Source organism: Calypte anna, chromosome 1 (assembly GCF_003957555.1).
Source record: "Calypte anna isolate BGI_N300 chromosome 1, bCalAnn1_v1.p, whole genome shotgun sequence".
NCBI lineage: Eukaryota > Metazoa > Chordata > Aves > Apodiformes > Trochilidae > Calypte > Calypte anna.
In genome coordinates, this window is record NC_044244.1 from 96,762,909 (window position 1) to 96,784,154 (window position 21,246).

General features: G+C 37.8%; 1 protein-coding gene across 1 annotated transcript in view; it reads left to right on the forward strand.

Annotated features, from left to right (window-relative positions):
* The window catches only part of GBE1 (1,4-alpha-glucan branching enzyme 1), a 149,446-nt gene extending 144,176 nt beyond the window's left edge, over positions 1 to 5,270 (forward strand). Inside the window, exon 16 of the mRNA XM_030444095.1 lies at positions 3,261 to 5,270. Coding sequence (XP_030299955.1) covers positions 3,261 to 3,317 — 57 coding nt within the window. The 3' untranslated portion in view covers positions 3,318 to 5,270. The remainder of the gene's footprint in view (positions 1 to 3,260) is intronic.
* The last annotated feature ends 15,976 nt before the right edge of the window (positions 5,271 to 21,246 follow it).

Genomic DNA, 21,246 nt, shown 5'->3' on the forward strand with positions numbered 1-21,246 from the left:
AAAGGGAAGGCAAGAATAAGCTTCTTGGATCCTCCTCCTGGACTACAGAAAAAAACACATAAAATTGCATATATCTGTAACGTCTTTTGCTAATGGATATCTGGGTTTTCTATGCTGGTTTTAATCAGAACACCTCTATATACTTTTACTGCACTTGTCTGTCTACAGAGTGATACATATCACAGGCCATGTACTACCAATGTACTAGAGGTAATAGAGCGGCAAGAAGGTGATTAGACAAGTATCCCAAAAGAAGGAGTATCCTAAGGGAAAATATGCAAGTCCCTCGGCAAAGCGAGGAGTCAAAACATGTGTTGGGCACTTGGAAAAGTACAGGGGAGTGTTCAGTGTCTTTTTTAACCTCAGACTCCAAGGGCAAAGCCTGCTCTGAAACTCTGTGTGCTAGTACAGCAGAAACTAGTAGTAGCAGAGCAGTAGGTTAGGGACATTTTTAAGACGCTGTAGATAAGTGGCATACACCCAGAGTTTTGAGAAATTTTCCGTGTTGTGATTGCAAGGCTGCTGACAATCATGTCTAAAAAAATTTATCACTAAAAAAATCTTGGTGGTCAGGGGAAATTTCTGGCAGCCAAACATAGGGATGTAATTAAAAGCAAAAAAGGAGGTTAGGGTATCTGTAGACAGTGTCAGTATCTCCCCTCAGTCCTTTGAGAAGTCAAGGACCATATCTTCTTGGAATCTGAATCCAAACAACTGGAGTGTATGAAATGGGTCTGTCAGAAAGAAAGCCTGGATCTAGCAAAGGCAAAAGATGCATAAGGAACCTGAGTGCTTTCTGTGATGAAGTTGCTCCAGCAGTGTGCATGAAGTTGCTACAGTAAATTCAGTAACACTTTGGAGGCTTGTCTCCTACAGCATTCTAACTTAGAAGCTGAGGAAGTGCAGGGTGGATAAGAAGATCGTTGGGTGGGTTAAAAACTGTCCAGGCTGCTGCTGTTTTATTAATCAGAGGCTCAGTGTCCAGCTGTCGACTGGTATCAGGGAGAGTGCCCTAGGAATGGCTGCCAGGGCTGGTATGATGAGACAGAGCATACCCTCAGCAGATTTGTAGGTGACACTGAATTAGAGTGCATGGTTGGTAAATAGAATGTTAGAGGTCCAATCTAGGCGCATCTTGGTAAATTTGAGGATTTAGCCAACAGAAACTTTATAGAAATTAATGAAGAAAAATTCTACAGAGGAGTCCCATACATCAGTAAAGATTAGCAGCCAGCTTGCTGAGTAGCAGCCTGGCTGAAAAGGGCTGGGGTTATTCTAGATACTAAATTGAATGGAATGGAGTTTGTCACAGATACCTATCATAACATGTCAGAACAGATATTTTCATTAATGCATTCCATTGTGTTGGAATACTCTTTAAAATTCTTTATTCTAATTTGAGCCTTAGTAATTTTGAGACAGAAAAGGGAGAAGGAAAAGAAATCTCTGATACCTTAGCTACGAAATGGCAAAAGAACAGCAGTTCCCACTTTTTTCAGTGTTTATAGAAGACAGAAGTGAGTAATACAACCACAACATGGTTCTTCCGGTGTCTGAGGATGCGAGCCTTTCATTGTGTGCTGTTGCACATTGATTGCTGTAATATTAAGTACTGTATGTTGTGTTTTGATATGCATCATAATGAATTATTACTGTATGCAAGCAGAGTTCTTGAGATAAATCAGACACATCAATTAAAATATTTCTAATGTTATTAATTAGCTTTTAGGTAAGGGTTATTTCTACTTTTATACATTTGGAAGTGTCTATACTCAGACATACAATAAGATTCTTGCATTTCAACATATCCTGTCAGTAATGGATTCCAATAGAAAACCTGTCATCAGTCTAAATACAATCATTTGCACAACTTTCAAAATTGTGCTTAAAACGTATTTTAAAATTCTGCTTGGCAATGAAGAGGTATGGGTGGGATGCCTCTGCACTGCTCTCAGATTCCCAGCTGTTGTAAATTGACTCTAAAGAAAATGGGCTAATTTACTTCTTCTAGAATCTGACATATTATTGACTAGAATATAATTGAGAATTGCCATGTCCTGTATTAATGTTCATTTTTGTTCCCTTACCTGAAGTAGCTTCTTACACATTCTTAAGAGAAAGTATTTCTGTTTGTTCTTTCTCACTTCATCATACAAACCCAGAGCGCTGAATTTCTCAATACACAATTTTAAAATTTCTCCTTTATTTATACATTCTGAGCTGGTTGACTTCATTTAGTATTTTCTCTCCTTCACGGATTTGTAGAAGCTATTTATCAACAAAACCTTAGGGGAAATCATTATGTTCACTGCCTCTCGAGAAGCATTGAAGGTAGCTCCATCTGGCTCAATGAAGATCAGCTGTTCTTTTCCTTTTTCTCCTTTTCCTAAAGCTTATTGCCTTTTTGCTTTATTCCATTTCAAAAACTATGAAAGCCTTTAATGCCATAAGGCTCTAGTTAGCAGATAACATACTTGAAATTGCAAAATATTAGACATTCCACAGGGGATGAAGGATAGTCTAAAAGAGGATGTTGTCAGAATGAAGTTGGTAATCTTCAATCTTGTGTTACCTTTTATAATTGCATTTTTATTGACTTATTCAACAAACACATTCATACACTTGACAATTGATGGAGTACCATATATCAAGGTAATTGGTAGGTAGTATGTATCGGTCTTGTTTTCAGATTGTGACTCGACTCTGCTTGGAAGAAATGTCATGTAAAATATATTGCTACAAGTTCTTTTGTGATCTATGAGAAAGCTTGCTTGTATATGTTGGTTTTTTCATTGTAACCAGGAAAAAAAGGGTAAGAAAAATGCAGTAATTTAATGGTTAATTTTGAATCTGTCTATTTTTGGGAGGGAGTTTTATTGCTCAGACACAGAAATGCTGTATGCCAAGAGTGAAAAAAAATGCATTTCTGTCATATTGCTGGTATTTACCTGTATGACATGACATCATAGACCTTGAGGCAGCTTTAATTCAAAGCAGAAGAGCGTTAAGAAATGTTGTCATTTATCCTTGTATGTTCTATTAACCTGGATGTCCTCAGGTTTTCAAAATTGGTCATTGTAAGTCATATGAGGCCCTCTACTGGTAGTCACTTTAAAATATATCGAGGTAATTTTTTTAAAAAGAGGCAAATCTAGGGGAGATTGCAATTAAAGCTGTCTTTTCAACACTTATTTAGAAACTGTATTCTGTGAGGTGGATGATTTTCTTAGCTGTTCTTGTTTTTATTGTATTTTTCCTAGGTGTACATTCCAAGCAGAGTGGCTATTGTGCTTCAGAATATGGATATCCCACAATGAAGCTGTCTGTAACTATCACTAAAGCAGCAAGTCAGAAGAAGTGCTCATACACCATACTAGTACTAAGTATAACAAAACTTGCTCTAAGGAAGCTTTCTGAAACTGAGTATAGGTAATATTAGGTGTTTAAAATGTAAGATTAATATTCACATATAATTGCAGAGCTCTTAACTTGCTAGAACCTCTTTTGAGGAAACTTTACAAAAGAGGCAGAGAGGAAAATGTTGGTTTTGTGGTTCTAGTAGTACAAAATTACACTTAAGATATTGCAAAGCAGCAGGTATTCTCAAATTGTTGTTTACAGAATTCTTTCATGAATAACAAGAGTGATGCTGCTCCCAAGTTTGTAATTTCTTATAATCCTCTTTTTTTGATAGTGAATTCAAATGTTCATGGTATATTAATGCTTCTTACTAAAAGTAAGTAGTTTGCTTAAATAAAACAGAAGGTTTTGGCTAAAAGGCAGCCTTAATGGTTTGCGGGACCTAATTTGAGGCTCCTCTTCTTTAATGAAGTCCAACATGAAATTAGAAATGTTTATCCAAATGGGTGAGAAGGTCCTCTCAGACTATTTTATGTTACCATTTTTTATTTAATTAAAATCGCACAAAAATCCTGAACAGCAAAATGAGCAGGCGAGTTGCCTGGTGATCTGCTGATGCTACTGTGTGTGTTGCTTATTTGCTCCCAATCAAATCACTTAGTCTGTGCATCTCACTTGCTACAGCTGCAAAAAATGACACAACTATTTTATTTAGATGACTAAAATGTTCAGTGAGAAGAGTGTTCTGTTCTTACTGCAATGATATCACACTAGAAGATGCATTCAAAATTAAATTCTTCCCATTTATTTCACTAATATCAAGATCTTGCAATACTGATTTCTGTATTTCCACAAGCTGCCTTTCAGCTTGGAACATGATGATGTTCTTGCACTTTGTAACTTTTGAAACATTGCTTCTCATGAAGAAGCAGTCTCATAACACAGTGATCAAACTAAGGTGTTTCTTGGGTTAAATCAAGGTAGTTAATTATTGGAGTGCTGCTAAGATTATTCAAGTGAGTTCTTTCATGAGCTACAACCTTTTTGTAAAGAGTAAGATTTTGTATATTTGAAAATGTATTGCAGAGTATTCTGGAAAAATAATACCAAATTAACGAGACAAGCTTTATTTTGTTCCATTTATTTAAAAACATATTTGAATTGGTTCTCAAATGAATGTCTTTTGTACAAATCTGAATTTTCTAACTTTTAAAGTAGCCAAAGAGGAAGATGTCCGTGACCATTTCCAAGTCATGATTTTACCCAGTTTCCTATGTGAACCATTGTGTAAATTACTGAATAGTTGTGCCAACACTGAAAATCTATTCACGGTTCTTGGAATGCTTGCTTGTGGCTTACTTCTTAAGCAAAATAAGGGATATGATGGAATAATGCAGCATGACAGAAAACAGTCTTTTGCAGAGTTCACGCTGAAAGAACTTTATGAACATCCCCAGTATGCTATGTTCTGTGTGACAGAGAATTTTATATGGCAGTTGAGTAGCATAATACTGTTTAGGATCATGCTTCATTTTCCTCTGCACCAGTTTGATCATTGTTTGGTAGTGGGCTAATAAAAGCATTCCCATTACACTTAGACTTTAAAGAAAATACACTGAACTGTTTTAGCAACTGGAACTGATTATCTTTTTTTTCCAGATTGTTTTCCTTGTAGTGAAATAACGAGCAACTTCTAATACATGTTATATTTACATTGTATTGATCTAATATGTTTTATAGGGTGGTTTGTTTTTTTACTGGCACCAGTTCCAGGTATCAAAATGTAATAATGCAAGGCAAGTGTCTGTGTCAAATCTTTTTTTCAAGAGGAGGAATAAATGTATGATGTGAAGTATAAACTGTGTAAAATTACATGCAAAATAAACTCTGAAGAGGATAAAACAAAGGCATATATGGTTTCACTGCATGTAGTGTAAAAGAATTATACATTATTCTTAACACTAGAGGAGAGATTTTGTTCCATCTTGAAATCAGGAACTTGTCTTGGCAGGAAAGTGTCTAATAAGATCGGTAGAATATTTGTCCTGACCACTTTTATGTAGTGGTAGATTAATAAAAGCAGACTACAGGATTTGCAAGGCTAACATTTAACTATAGGAAGCATAATAATTAAGGGCTTTTTGGAGTCTACCTCTACATTCTGAAAGTGAGTGTGCTCCCGTCTGTATTGCAAGGCTGGAAAACTTTCTCGTGTTTTACCCATGGAAAGACAATTTCTTCCTCCTGCGTTTTGTATTCTGATGGATTATGAAGAATTCAGCTACTGCCATTTCACCATCTGTCTAATGTCACACTCAAATTGCAAGACTTCAACCAAGGGCCCTTCTTACTGTCACACACTGAGGCTTGCAGCTGCCTGTCACTATGACTTGTTGAAACCTCAGACAGTCTGAGGAGCACATGAACTCAAGAGCTTTTTTGCTTGGGTGCCTCTCAAGTCAGCGCTCTTCAGTCAAATATGATAATATAGCTCTGTCACAGAAGTAAATTAAGTTGTCCATGGTGATGTATCTCTGGGCACAAAGCTCTCCACAGAGATGTGGACATCATAGGAGAATGTTCTGTAAGGGTAACCTCTCTCAGTGCGAAGGAGGATAAGAACTGATAAATCTGCTCTCAGAAATATGTACTTCCCTGTGACCTGAAATGAGTATTAGTAATTTTTGGTACCTCTGCCCCAGAAATTGTTGCTCTATGGTCTGTCTCTCTTACAGCCAATGATCACTTAAATTCATCCTCACCTTCTGGTTTATCTAAAGATTCATGCTGACCTTCCCTACATTTTGCACTGGGTGAGCTGGACGCTTCTTTGTGCTGAATAATTCAAGTTCTTCTCCAGACCAGGTTATTCTCACAAAAAACAGGCAGGCATCCAGTGTACTGACATTCTGTGGGCAGTAAGTTTTTATTTCCTTTCCGATTTCTCCTCCTCCCACAATTCAAACATTCCTGTCCTGAGGTTTAGTCAGAAGATAAGGAGTGAGGTGGTTATTTCAGGTGAGTACATCTGGACAACAGATTTTAACAGAAAAGCTGCATAATCTTTCTGGTTTGGGTTTTTTTTGGCCTATGAAATTTGTATTGCTCATTATATTCAGTTTAATACAGACCATGTGCTCTTTCTGTCAGAGGATTACCTACACCACATTCTCTCTGAAAGATAAGAATGTGGTGTAGGTAATCCTCTGACAAAGGAAAAACAACTGTATGAACAGTAAGATACCAGACTATGGATGCAATTTTATGGAACTCAGACATAATACAAGTTATTTATTAATTTTCAATATTAATCTGTCAGGTACAGTTCTGCTTTAATGATGTCTTAAGTAGCTTGAAGTTTTAGTTTCCCCATTTCTCTCATGACCCCAGGTTCTTAATTGCCCATTAATGTTTAAAGGAAGAACTTGCTGGGTTTTTTTTAAATCTCTCAGAGCTCAAAAATAACTTTACTAGTTAATTAGCAAAGGGTGAGGGTTAATTGCATGAACAGTAGAAATTGTTTCCTTTAATGAATATGGAATATGGTTTCTGAAAACATTGAGATGTGTGATCTATGGTTTTTCTGCTCCATAATTTAACTTTGGAGAATTTCAAAAGTTTGCATTTAAGAGTTTCCACAGTAACTAATGTTTCCAAACTTTGCACATGGTCATTGTTGGAGCACCTGTACTGAGATGAAGCTGTATTTTACATGGTTTTGTACATCATACTTAAACTAGGATCTGAGTTTCATAAGATACCCTGTAAGTGGCATCTTCCTAACATTTAACGGGAATTTTTTTTGCCAAGTAACACTCTGTACATGTTTGTTTTCTCACCTCATAGTACATGATGCAAGTGTCTTGAGGGGTTTGAGGTTGTGGGATGTTTGCTGTAACGAGTATCTGTCTCACATGCCAATGTGTTTTAACATTCTTTAGATGTCCAGACTATTTAGAATTATATTCAAATTCTTGAAGAGGGAAGTGGCATCTTTCTGTGAAAGTTTAATGAGCAGTTTTAAAAAAAGAAAATCCCAAAGTTCTGGCTATGTTTGTATTTATAGACATATTTTTTTCTTCATGCAATGTTTCCTTTCTGCAGGCTTTTCCATTTTTGTTTCAGTAATAGTAATAGGCTGATATATGACTGCTCTTATTAAAGACAGTTATATAAATTATTGGGTAAAAATAACTTCAGTTGAATACACTAAAAATACTCTGCTTATGGAAAGGTAATAGCAAAAGTTAATGACCGCATTAGATGAGAAATTATATTTTTCATATAATTTATATAGTTATATAAAATACATTTTTCATATAATATATGTGAATTGTACTGTGAGTACAATATGTACCCCATAAATATAAGTAACTCTTGGATACCCTTGGTAAATTAGAGTCTAAGGTGAATTAGGGTAAAATGTAAGAAGTTGTAGGCATTGAAGTAATAGGTCTCAGCTGATATTTTTGCAGATTTACAAAGCTGTTCTCAACACTGAAAAATGATTTAAGTGTCTAATTGAGGTAGTTCAGAAAACCGTTTTCTAAGTTAGGACAAAGACCATAATTTCTCAGAATATTAGGAGGGGATTAAAACTGATGCAGCATTAATCACTCATGCCATTAGACTGCAAGGTAATCTTAGACTTTGTTAAAAGCTAGGAGGGACCTCCCTCTAAACTTAGTTTTCCTCTGTGCTTGACAAATCACAATTTAAATGTATAGAACAAGCAAAGCCTGTGACAGGGTGATGTAAATTTAAGCACTGAATATTCAGTCTTTGCTCAGGGTATAAAGTTTATGACAAAATGGATACAGTACATTTAAGAAGAAAGATATGTCTGCCAACGCTGAAGAAACTAAACTGCAAATGCTGTGATGTTTTAGTGTTTTCCCCACAGTAACTTTTTGTTCTGTTATGCTTGAGTCTTTTGTAGCAAAGGAACCAGCTCTGGTCTATTTTCTGTTCTCCTCACTGCAGAGAGGGACGGGGAGGCAAGCAGCTAGCTGTCTTAGCTGTAGTGGCTCTGGCTGGGATGGAGTTAATGTTCTTCATAGCAGCACTCTGGTGCTGTGTTGTGGGTTTGAGCCTAAAATAGTTTAGATAAAATGTCAACATTTTGGCTGTTGTTGAATGGTGCTTGCACAGTGTGAAGGCTTTCAAGTTCCCTGCTCTGCCCCCACTCCTTGCAAGACGGTGGCTGGACATCTGCCTGGTGACAGGAAGCCACAAATGGGTTCCTATTCCTGCTTCTCTTGTACATGCAGCTTTAGCTTTCCCTGTCAAAGTGTTATCTCAATCCTCGAGTCTTCTCACCACCTATTTCACCCCCATCCTGGAGGAGAGCAGAGGTAGTGAGCAGCTTGTGAGGCTGTTCAGCTGTATGTTGGGATCAATCCACCACCTCCACCAGTATGGGAGTGAGCAGCCCACCTTGGAAGAAAATTATCTGGCAAGATCAAAGTAGATGAAGTCAGTTGGAGTAATTTGAAAGTCATTTCAAGAAAAATGTAGAGAGTAAATCCCAGCCTTGCTTGGTTGCCGTGTACAAAATACTGAGTTTATCTTGTGCCTACTTGGCTTGTAGAGCAAGATAACCAGAGTAGATGAGTTATCCTGCTGTTAGTGTCACCTGCATGAATGATCATACAAAGTCTATGCATTGTCTATTTAATGCTAAAAAGTTTTGGACCAGTTACTATATAGTTGTAGTACATGATAATCACTGTAGAAAAGTATAAAAATACCTACTTCAAAATGTAAGTATTTTTTTAATGGAAATTGCTTCATCAAAAAAAAAAAATCTATCAAAAGGCTACGCTTTGGTACAGTAAAGATATGTAAAAATAACTTAAAACCTGATCTTTAGAATGTATGCAACTTTCACCATTTCTTTTGTACAAAGCTCCTTTCATGTGATGACTGCTGCTTCCCTTCTGTTGGGATTTTTTTGTTGTTGTTCATTAGAGGTTTTAGGCCAAACACAACACTGAGTTTTTCTGTATCCTGTAACTTGTGTAAATACTAGCTATGAATATTTGAGACCATTACTTTTCAGTCATCAGTAGTTCGGTGTTAGCTTTGGTTTGAGGGTCTTCAGGATGTAGGGATAAGAGGGGTTTTGGTAGTTTTGTTAAATTCCACTTAAATTCCTGCCTTTGAAATTCCATTAATCGTTTTAAGTCTGCTGCACATTTTTGTCAGATGATCAAACCCTTTTGGCAGCAAAAAAGCATGGTTTTAGACTGGTGTGAGAGAGCCAATTATATAAACGCATCGTGTCCAAAAAATTAAATTTATTTTTCTATCCAGGATTATTTATTTGAAGGAGCTACAAGTTGGTCACTTCATGAAATTGAGCAGAAGGTCTGTATAGCATAGAAAATAGTTTTTTGTGTAGTAAACTATTTACCCCAAAGCAAAAAATATTGCAAGGTTTCAAGTATGGATTTTTTTCATGAAAAATACTGGATCGTGACAAGTGAGCACTTTTATAGAAAGATATGTGTCAAAAGCCCTCCCAGAACAGTTCTGTAAAAGCAAGATCAATGCTTGCATTACACACAAAGCATGGACACTTAACAGCTCTTAGTATTGTTAGTGTAAGCAGCTATGCAAAGCAGGGGTTTCATTCATTGCATATGTGAATCCCTGTACCAGTCATCTGAAAAAACACTTTTTTTTAATGAGCATATGAAGTGAAAGGACTATTGAGTTAGCTTTCCACAGGACTCCTTTCGCTTCTAAAATTCAAATCAGCTGCATAACCTCTGCCTGACACCTGTTGAGGGGGGTTGGCAGGCAGTGTTTGGCCAGGCTGCTGGCCTCATCTTCCTTCCCAGATGGGTCAAGCTGTCCTGGTGGTGATCAATGCCCAAATGGTTGTAATGCCACATGATGAACTGGACTGGAAAACTGATTTGGCATGACTATATGGCATAAGGCCACCAAAATCTGTAAGCCTACATGTGAAATGGGCTCTTTACAGTTGGTGTACATCTTGGTCTTCCTGCAGCTCATCAATGCAGGTGACTGTGCTGCATCCACTACATCTGTGGTTTTGCTGGTTGTGCTGAGTAACAGCCTATTGCACACAATTAATTCTTCCTTCTAGTTTTCAGTAGCTTCTTGGATCTTCCAGACCCTGTTCCACAAGCTTATTGGATGAATGTAATACAAAACAACATAGTCATGTATTAACACAGTGGCCATGTGTCATTCATGCTGATGTTTTATTTGATTAACTATTTTAAAACAAGTGGAACATGATTTACCTAAGAGTATAGCTGATAGGGAGTAGCTGATAATGAAAATTAATGAAAATATCACATATGTTCAGTGTAATTTTAGCTTTTATCATATTTTTTTTCTTTTAATCTTTTTCTGTGGGTGTAGTAAACACAAGGTATCTCTATGGTTAATATGTCCATGGAAATGCTGTCGCACACACAAGTTAAAAAGAACATAAAACCATACTGACATATACCTAGAAATTAACCAAGGGTAGCTATTCTCATACCTACAAAAAAACCCCAAAACCCAACCAGCCAAACAAAAAAACTAATTATCCAGCTCCCTGTTTTATTTCAGTATTGATGGAGATGAGGGAGGTGAGTTCTAATCTTCCATCACTGTACAAACAGTTACTCTTTTTCAGAAATCTTCATGTTAATTCTGGTACAAAACATGAAAGGAGCAAATATCCCAGAGATACACATCTGCTGCTGCTATGGAAGCTCTTGTCAGGAAATTCTTGCCTTGCAGTATTTACTTATTGCAATAGATGACTTTGATAGTCCCATTTAAAACTGTGGTGATACCTTGTTATATATAATACTGTGCAAGGTTGTTTAAACATGAGAGATTGTTGATGTTTCATTGGTGGTAACTCATGGGTAGACATTCCTATGACTAGTTAAATACACTGACCTTTAGAATTAACAGCCTTGATAGGTTTCAAGCCATGATGTGCTCTAGGAATGGCTCTGAACCCGTCTTGTCTGCTTTTGCATTTTTTCTCAACAAAGCTTGTGAATCTTCCTGTTTCTTTTGGACAATGTAGGCAGGTGACTCATGAACTTGCACTCCTATAGTGTTTGCCACCCCACAGGACTGTGCCATGCTTAGTCCTGCATGCCTCTAGCTATTCTCCATCTGTTGCATTAAACCATTTGGACCTTCTCAGCAGTTCATGTGTTCTTATCTCTCCCTATTTCTCTGGCTCCCACTGGGCAGCAAGGTGGGTATGTTGATGCAGGTATTTGCAAGGGGTTTAGTCCATCAGAATATCAATTAGAGCTAAATCTGTTGGATGATTGGAGACAGAAGAGACCTGAGCACAAATAAATGTGTTGATCTCTGTTTTATTTTATCCTTGAAGGCCACAAGAGACCAAATTTATGACTCTTAACTTCCCCAGATTTTACAGATTCTGTCACTCTGGTTTGGTGGCCCCTTTTCAGGCCTGTCCTTGACCTGAATGGATTGGTACTAATGTTTCAGGTGTTGCTTTCACAGCAATTACTAGAACAGCACAGGTATAAGCTGCAATCAGAACTGCACAGATGATCCGTCTTCAGCTTTTTAAATTTATTCCTCCATGTAATCTGCTGAGCAATGTTTGCATGTTACTGCTGGGGAGTTTTCCCTGGGAGGAAAAACAATAAGTCTGAGCATTTCCTTGCATGTATTTCAAAATCTGTTTCCTTTTTGTCCCATCTATCTCTACTCTGAAAAGCTGATATGTGGCAGATGACTTGCCAGGAATTAAGAGAATCATGCTACAGGCCACCAGGTACAGGTTTCTGCACTGGGAGAAGCAAAACAACGGATAAAGATATGAATGGCTTGTGAAAATACATTTTCTGTGGAGGTTCCTTTGATGCCCAGGGGAAGAATTGGACATGATGACACTGTTGCTACCTGTTGGATTGGTACAATCAAATCCACCCCCTTTCTGTCTCAGGGAAGTCAGTCACATCCATACCAATATGCAGGTACTGCATATGCTCCAGTGATTACAAATTCAATTTCAGTAATTAGTATGACAGAGTGGCCAAGGCAAACAAGGATATGAAACTAAGCACATGACACACACACACACACACACACATGCACAAGTTTTACTGTTTGAGTCTCTTCTAGTTATTATTGATCAGGTGCTCATCCTGCCATTCTCAGTGACTGCTCCTGCAGGAGATGCAAGCAGCCAGCAAGGGGAGGTATCTGTGTGGTAATTCCTGCTTATGGGAAAAGCCAGGACTGCTTGGGGATGGACTGCACATGATAGAGGGATCCCTGTGTGGAGCGGGGAGGAAATAAGTATCAATATCTATGTGGTAGGTATCTGCAGGGAAGTTGGTTTTAATCATAAATCTCTTGGTCACAGAAACTTAAGTAATTTGGCTTTATTTTATAAGTAATCATTCTACAGTATTTTGTACCCGCTTTTATTTCATTTCTGCAGCTCTTAATTTTCATCTTTAGCACCAGCAACCTACTGTTTCACAATATTCCTGCAAATTATACTTCTTAATTATCCAAAGGATTTGTGGTAACACGTGACATTTTTCTAGAAGGCCTGAACCTTTTAAAACTGATAACCAAAAAATTATAGTAGAGTTCAGAAAGATAAACATACTGCTAACAGTTTGGCATCTCTGGGAGTCTGTATGTACATCAATTGGGATCAGAGAGGTAAGATGCATTTTCAAAGTGAGTTTTCTGATGGTCTCCATTTACCATGTGCTAAAGAAGTTCCCAAAGTGATTTTGGGACAGAAAAGTAGATTCCTTAGAAGTAGTCTTCTGCAAAAGCACTCCAGATGTTCCTTGGTGTATAATTTGTTCAGACCCCAATATTTCTGTGCGTGTTCTCTACCAACTGAAAGGACATCTCACGTACATCTAATAAATCTTCCTATCAGGAAGCTTTGAATTACATATGGAGATTGAGACTTTTCAGCATAGAAAATACAGCTGCAATCAGTCCACACTACACTGTGAAAACCATGTGTAATAGCAGTGTGAGAAGCTCAGCAGCAGCCATGTTGATCTGTTCCTAAAATAATTCGCTAACATGGATGCAGCATAGGAGGCCAATATTATTATTTCTGAAATTGAAAGACTTTACTGTCATCAATCCATATTCCTTGGCTTGAGTCCTGTTCTTTATGTAACACTTGAGAACCAAGTTAAAGATGCAGAAATGTTTCTGAAAATGTTTACACAGAACTGATGTTGTGAATCTACAATTATTTTTACAGTTATCTTAATGTAGCTGCTATGGCATAATAGCAGCCTTTAGTCATTGTTCTTCTGCCTGCTAAGGCAAATAATGTGCTTGTCTAGTGTAACAGAAATTGCAGTCAGTAGCAAAATCTTTAATATCTAATTTGCTAAACGTTATTTTGCTCTTTTCCATCTCAAATGCAGTTAGAAATTGAAGTAGCGTATGCAACATTTCAGTGCACAAAATCATTACCAACATATTTGGATAGCAGTTGTAGTTTGGTTTGGAAGGGTTTTTAAGCTGAAACTAATTTGTCTCCGTGTGCCAGAAGATATTTAAAAGTTAACAAGTTTTATGTTGTGGAGTTTTTCTGTTTGGGTAGGCTTTTTTTTTTTTTGGGGGGGGGTTGTTTTGTTTTTTTGTGGGCTGCTGGTTGGTGTTATTTATTTATTTAGAAGCACATAGTGAAACAGTTAACTCTCCCCACACACTAAACGTTCTGTTTCATTTCTAGTCTCCTGTCCCTGGGGGCTGTTTTCCCCTTTGGTGAAGCTACAATCTCAAAATCAGGAATTGGTCTCCTTGAGTTTGGTGTTTCTTTGTGCCACAATCATTATGTCCACATAAAGGATTGTGAGGGATGATTCGTGTCCCTGATAAAAGCACTAGAGTTAAGTGATATTGGCCCCCTTTACAGATAGGGATCTGTCAGAGATAGAGGATATATTTCAGGATATATGTTACAATAATTTGTAGATACAAGACTTCACTGCTTCCAGATCTTACAGTGTGTTTCTCTAAGTAAATTCTGCCTTATTTAATACCAGCTAGGAAGGGCCTCACCTGTAAGTTAGATGGGATGAATGCTGCCCTTGATGCCCTTCACATACCTTTTTTTCTTTATTGCCTGCTGCTTTTTATCACTGTGCTGTATTGCTGCATGGTGTAGCAAATGGATTAATAGGGAGAGGGTGTCATGTCATTGGTTAAAGGTCCATCAGAAGTGTAACATGGTGTCCATAAGAGATCATTCAGTGCTTGCTATCATGTCAGTCCTCTCTGCAGCATCTCCCCAGTTGAGCTTCAGAGCCATTCTTAGCCTAGCTAGCCATGCACAGACACTTTTAAATCACAGAATCACAGAATTATTGAAGCTGGAAAGGACCTCTGAGATCATGACCTAACACTGCCATAGAAGCTGGACCCACTTCCAGTAACACTCACTCCATCACTTCCCTGGGCAGTCCATTCCAACATCTGATCACCCTCTCTGTGAGGAATTGCTTTCTGATATCCAACCTAAATCTCCCCTGGTGCAGCTTCAGGCCATGCCCTCTTCTCCTTTCACTAGCTGTCTGGGAGAAGAGACTGACCTCCACCTGACTACAACCTCACTTCAGGGAGATGTAGGGAGTGATAGGGTTCCTCCTGAGTCTCCTCCAGCCTAAACAACCCCTTCTCCCTCAGCCTCTCTTTATAAGACTTTCTTCCTAGTCCCTTCACCAGCGCTGGCAAAAATGTATTTCAGGAGTAAGTACTTCACCATGACCAGTGAGATCTCCAGGTGCTCCTCATCCCTTGTCACTCTAGTCAATACACTGCACAGGTACCAGGTGGCTACAGAGTGAGGATTATCCCAAAAGTCACACAGGAGAACTGTCATGGAGTCATGGAAAAAATCAATAACGTCTGTCCACCCTGCTGGCAACTGTCAGGGCAGAAGAAGAAACGAATGTATGTTTTCTTGTATTGCAGTATTCTGCCAGTTTTAAGTGTTTGGGAGGAGAATACCATCCTGGCACAAGGAGGCTACCAAAGATGTGATGTGCACTGTCACCCCACTGTCTCATCCTGTTCCAGGTGAAGGCAGTGCAGTGGATGATGACAGAAGATAGTCTGGGGTATTTCCAAGGCACTGCAAGCTTTCTGCCTTCTCTTCCGTCATCTTGCCCTCACACAGTTTGAACTGGTGCAGGTGCAACAGGTTGGTCTGCTACATGGCCAGCACAGCACACGTGGCCTTTGGTAACTCCAGGGAAGTTGCTATGTATGCCAGTTCATACAGATACCCTATTCAAAGGATGTGTTTGCTGTGTGTACCAGGATATATAGTTACTGTGTTCTCTGGCACTGTATACAAGAACTTGATTTCATAGAATCATGGAGTGATTTGGGTTTGAAGGGACCTCTGAAAGTCATGTAGTCCAACCCCCCTGCAATAAGCAGGGACATGCTCAACTAGAACAGGTTGCTCAGAGCCTTGTCAAACCTCACCCTGAACATCTCCAGGGAAGAGGTCTCAACTAGTTCCATTTTTCCACTACCCTTATGGTAAAGAACTTTTTCCTCACATGCAATCAAAATCTACTCTTCTGTAATTTGAAGCCATTGCCCCTTATCTTACCATTTCATGCCCTTGCAAAGAGCCCCTCTTCATCCCTCCTGTAGGCTCCCTCAGATACTGGAAGGTTGCCATTAGGTCTCCCTGCAGCCCTCTCTTCTCCAGGCTGAACAAGCCCAGCTCCTTCAGCCTGTCTTCAGAGGAGAAGACAGCACCACTCAGCTTGGTGTCATCTGCAAACTTGCTGATGGTGCAACCAGTCCTTTGATTTCTCTAAGATTAAATTCTGTATGGAAATACACTCTGTGTGTGCCTACTGTAGATATCCATGAGCTGTTTTGAAACTAAATACACCTTCACCTTTGTGTCCAAATATAACTCAACATAAGCAAAAAAAAATTTATATCTAATTTTTTAAAAAAACTAAAAATTTTAATTTAAAAATAAAGTTTATCCAAATATCTTAATCCAAATATCTTATCCAAACCAACGTAAATGATTGTAGCCCTTTGCCAGCTACTAAAATCAAGATTAGGGAAGGACCTGTGGAACAAAAAGTTAGCTTTATTTTTCATTTGAAAACTTCATGCAAAGGTCAGTACTGGTTACAGTCATCCCATGAAATTGTTGCCTATAGAGGCACATCACAGCAGATCAAGACTTCATGCTTATTGTCATTGTAAAGAATCTCAGACAGAAACTTCTTGAGCACAGTGCCATGTTCTGCCCTGGCTGCATATACATGGCAACACGGTAGGAAATGCAGACTTCAAATATAATTGTTGTTTATTGACTAATCCCTGTCCATGTATCCAGTTGATACCACAGAAAGTAAAAATTATATATAAATACAGTTTAACTTCCATTAAAGCTTAAAAAATTTCATCTTGAAAATTTTTTGAGAGCTAAGGAAAAGTATTAAAGCCGTCATTCCAGTCCTCAAGGAAAAGTCATCCTTCAGTTTTCATAAAAATCCATTTCTGTAAGTAGAGCTCAGTGTCTCCTCTTCGGGTGAATAATTTAATTTATTGAATTATTCCCCACACTGATACTGTACAAATATTTTAAATTCTTATTAACAGTTTTTATCTTTTGTTTCCGAAGTAAAGCACTATCTTTTGTAATACTTGAAATACTGCATTTGACCTAAAATAGCAATATTATTTTTGACATGGATGAAGAGCAGAGTGGAACTGATGGACTAGTTTTGCCAAGGGTCCATTTGTGGGTTTTAGATGTCTTGGTGTTAATGTGATATGGATATAAGTATGAAATAACCATCCCCTTACAAAGCAGCAGTGAGGTTGGTGTGAAATACCCAAATGCTTGTTGGTTCAGAACAACATTTTGATTCTGCTCCCTAGTGATTAGTAAACCCATGTGGGAGCTGAGATATCTGGGGTGCAATTTCTAGGCCCCCCCAAAATTGTTGTTTGTGTGTGCCAACAAAGCAGCATCTAAAGCAATGTGGAAAGCCCCTGCACCTGAGATATGTCTCTCTCTGGGTCAGGGTACCTGTCAGAGGGGTGAGCCAAGGTGGTGCCTCAGGTGCTGAGAAAGGTGTAAGATGGGCACCTTGCCCTCTGGCAGCCTCAGCCACCAATTTGGCTTTCAGGGGACAGGTTTTGGCTCACATGTGTTTACATGTAACCAAACATGTTTACCAAGTTTACATCTCTGACTTGGTAATGACCTGAAGTGCAAGTGATGATACAGAATCACTGTAGTGATCTGCTAGGATGTGTCTACATCCCCTGCCATCCCTTTTTAGGCTTGTCCTGTAGCTCACCTGCACATCCCTGCTGTTTCTAGGGGGTGCAGATTGGTGGTACATGCAATCCTCTCTGTGGTGTTAGCTTGGATGAACAGTCAAGCTGTACCATGATCCTGGCCAGATTTCCCTACCCTCCAAGCAGGGTGTGTATGTTTCAAAGTGTACGTATGGCATGTGTATTTGTACAAAAATATGGACCTCTACTTCTATTTGAATTAAAAAAGATTAGTAAATACTTATTAGATTCCATCCTTTTTAGGGTCAGGAACAACTTATTTTTGTATGACTGAACAAACCTAACACAAGGTTTACTTATGCAATTCCTAGGTATTTCTGCTAAATAAATAAATAATACTTCCTTAACATGTGAACAATCAGGCTATTTACAAAGGGGTTTTTTTCAGAAGCAGGATAAAAAAGCTGATCTTTCTGTTGCAGAGTTTTAATCATTAGCCTTTTGTATAGACCCTGCACTCTTTATGAAGCATACACAGACAAACAAATACCACATGGCTGTATATTTCACACTGAGTATATTTATTTGAATATTAAGTGAAAGTGTTGTCCTGATGACTTGCTAAAGCAGCTGTTGAGCCTGTGCAATTTTGAATGCTTTAGCTTAAGTAGTTTGAAAGCTATTTGCTTGTTCAGTACTTCCTTTTGAGGCTTTCATTGAAATAGCTTCTTTTAAGCACGTGAATGTAGTCCATCAGGAAAGTTCTAGGATCCCACTAGGTCAGTGGGATTATTATATTTCCTTCTTAAAGCTATGGTTTTGTCTTTTTAATGCAGAGATATACTTACCATAGCTCTTATACCTTTGGAACAGAATTACATGAAGTAATTAGTAGAGGGCAGGATCCAAGACTCAGTGTACTAAATAAAGTGTTTTAATATTGTAAAATAATACTCAAATTCTGTTAATCTGCATATGGATTATGAAACAGAATTTTGGTTCCTACAGATCCTAATAAACCTAACATCATCTAATCATCTGATCATCTAATAAGAGCTGATAATGATTAGCAAGCTATTATACCTTTTTGATTACTTTGTTTTCTTAGTAATTTTTACTATCACAAATCTGCTGTGTTGTGATTTACCTAATTATTTCTTGCAAACTCTCCCAACAAGCTCTGTCTACAGAAGTCACTGAAAGTCCTGTGCCAGTTGCCTTGGAATGTTTGATAATGCCTCCAGTGAACTTCCCAGAGTTTGTCTCTGTTGTGCCATGTTTTTGTTGTGGAATCTCTATGTGCTCAGATCCCTGTTTTCAGGCCAGGTTCATTAGTTTTAGCACGATGCAGCCTTTGCCTGAGGAGCTTTTCCTTGCTTCCTCATCTGGTAATTTTTAGTTTAGTTTAGGAGAGAGAGATGCACAGGATCTTGCTGAGGTGAATAAGAAAAACTTATATATAAAAACTTCTTATATATTATATATATTCTTATATATAAAACTTCTATAGACACTATAAACCACTGCAAAATGATTCATGTTTTATACCGTGTTATTGATGTGCCACCATGCCCCCTGATTTTAATTTGGCCAGTCTAGAAAACAATTAAAGCATTTACTTAACCAAGGGATGCCAGAGACATAAAAGCTGTGAAGTTGAGTATATGTTGTATGCTTGTTGTTGTATTTTTCTTTTTAATCAGGATTGAAGAGGTCAGTATCACATAGAATTGAAGTACAGATATTCAGGAAGTTCCTCTGCCTGATTTACATTAAATCACACTGGACTTGCTAGGTCCTGTCTTTTGAAACAAAATAGAATTAGTCTGTTGCAAATCCACCAAAATCCCATTTCAGGTCAATGAAAGAAGTCACTATATAATTGTGAAATCCAACCCATGCCATTTATTCTCTGGCCCCATTTTGCTTAGAATTTGACACTTATAACTAAGTTTTTTCCCTTAATTATTACCATGTGCAGACCTTTTTGTGCTCTCCTGATTTTTATATATATTTAAATTAAATTTTGAAGGACTGCAGTACTTATGGTGAGAGTCAAACACATTCTAAATCTTCATAAGCTTATTTTTATATTACACTGCTTGAACTACAATCATGCTAAGGAATGGGGGTAGAGGGAGGAATAAAATTAATGGGTTTCTCTTGAAGAAGAAAAAGTTAGTCATTTTTGATAAAAGATCTTTTGATAATTTACTCTTGACTTCACTACTTGATTTATCTCATCTTCCCACATTAATTCATTTTTACTTTTTTTCCCTTGCCTTCTGAGGTTCTCCAGCTTCAGTCACAACTCTGAGATGGTTGGATTGATGAATTACAGAATTTAAACTTTTTGACTAAAAATAAAAACAGCTTAAACACTTGAGCTAATATAATTTTCACATAATAAACTAGAAATTCAATGTTCCAGTGCTTTGCTTTAAGATGCCAGAAGTTGATTATTCAGCCCACCTACTCCATGTCCCTGCTAGGCCAGTATAGTTCCATAATGCAAACCTTTCCTTTTAGTGATTCACAGAGTCTTTAGAATGAGGTAAGTTTCCTTTGAGATGTCATTTGCAAGCTGATGTGTATTGTGGACAGTAAGTTTTTGGATATATCAGCCTCTCTTGCTCTTTTTTTCCCCCCCCTTTTTTTTTTTTCTTTTTCCTTTCTTTCTTTTCTTTTTTTCTTTTTTTTCCTATTGCCCCTTTTCTTCCTTTTTTTTTCCCCCCTTTCTTTCTCCTGTGTCTTTCTCTCCCCTTTCTTTCAGCATAAGTAAGTGCAAACTTACTGCTGTTACTACATGCTAACAAAACATTCTCAATAAATATATTCTTATCTCATTTGGAGCCTGTTATCATATTCTCAGAATAAGATATGCTGGTCAGAATTAGTAAGACTTGAAGAACAGATATACTGTTTGTTATCTAATATAGACTCAAAATTATTAATTTCACAACTACAATGATTTTAAGAACCTAATATGTTACTTACTGTAGTATCAGTGAGATTGCTTAAAAGAGCAATTATTCACAGGAAAAAAATGAAATGGAGTAACTGGAAACATTAAAATTTACCTTATACTGGGCCCCTGAGCTACACCTAGGCTTCTGTTTTGATAGGCAAGGGCCTCAATGCAGACCATGATGCTTTTGCCATGACCTTACGCGTGGAAGGAAGGTGGACACTTAAAGTAGTCTGGTGTGATGAATGTTCATGAAAAATGGTACAAGCTGAAGACAAGCTGCTTTAATCCAGAAAAAAATTGATGAAACTGTGGACTGTGCTTAAGATTGTGAGCGAAGCTTGAGAGATGAATACTTTCTGAATTGGCTGACCAAGGCGAAAAATCAGAAATGGAACCTACCTGGATTAAATGATAAAAAACTCCTTCTCTAATATTGTTTGTAAACATTAAAAAAAAAAAAGTGCATAAATAAAGTTGAGAGCAGGAAGGAGAGTTAAACAGACATTGATATCTCAGTTGGAGTTACTACTGAAAGAGGAAAGTTCCTAACTGCATGCCCTAGAGAACTTTCCACTACTTTCCCCACTGCCTCTCCTGTTTGTTCACCCATT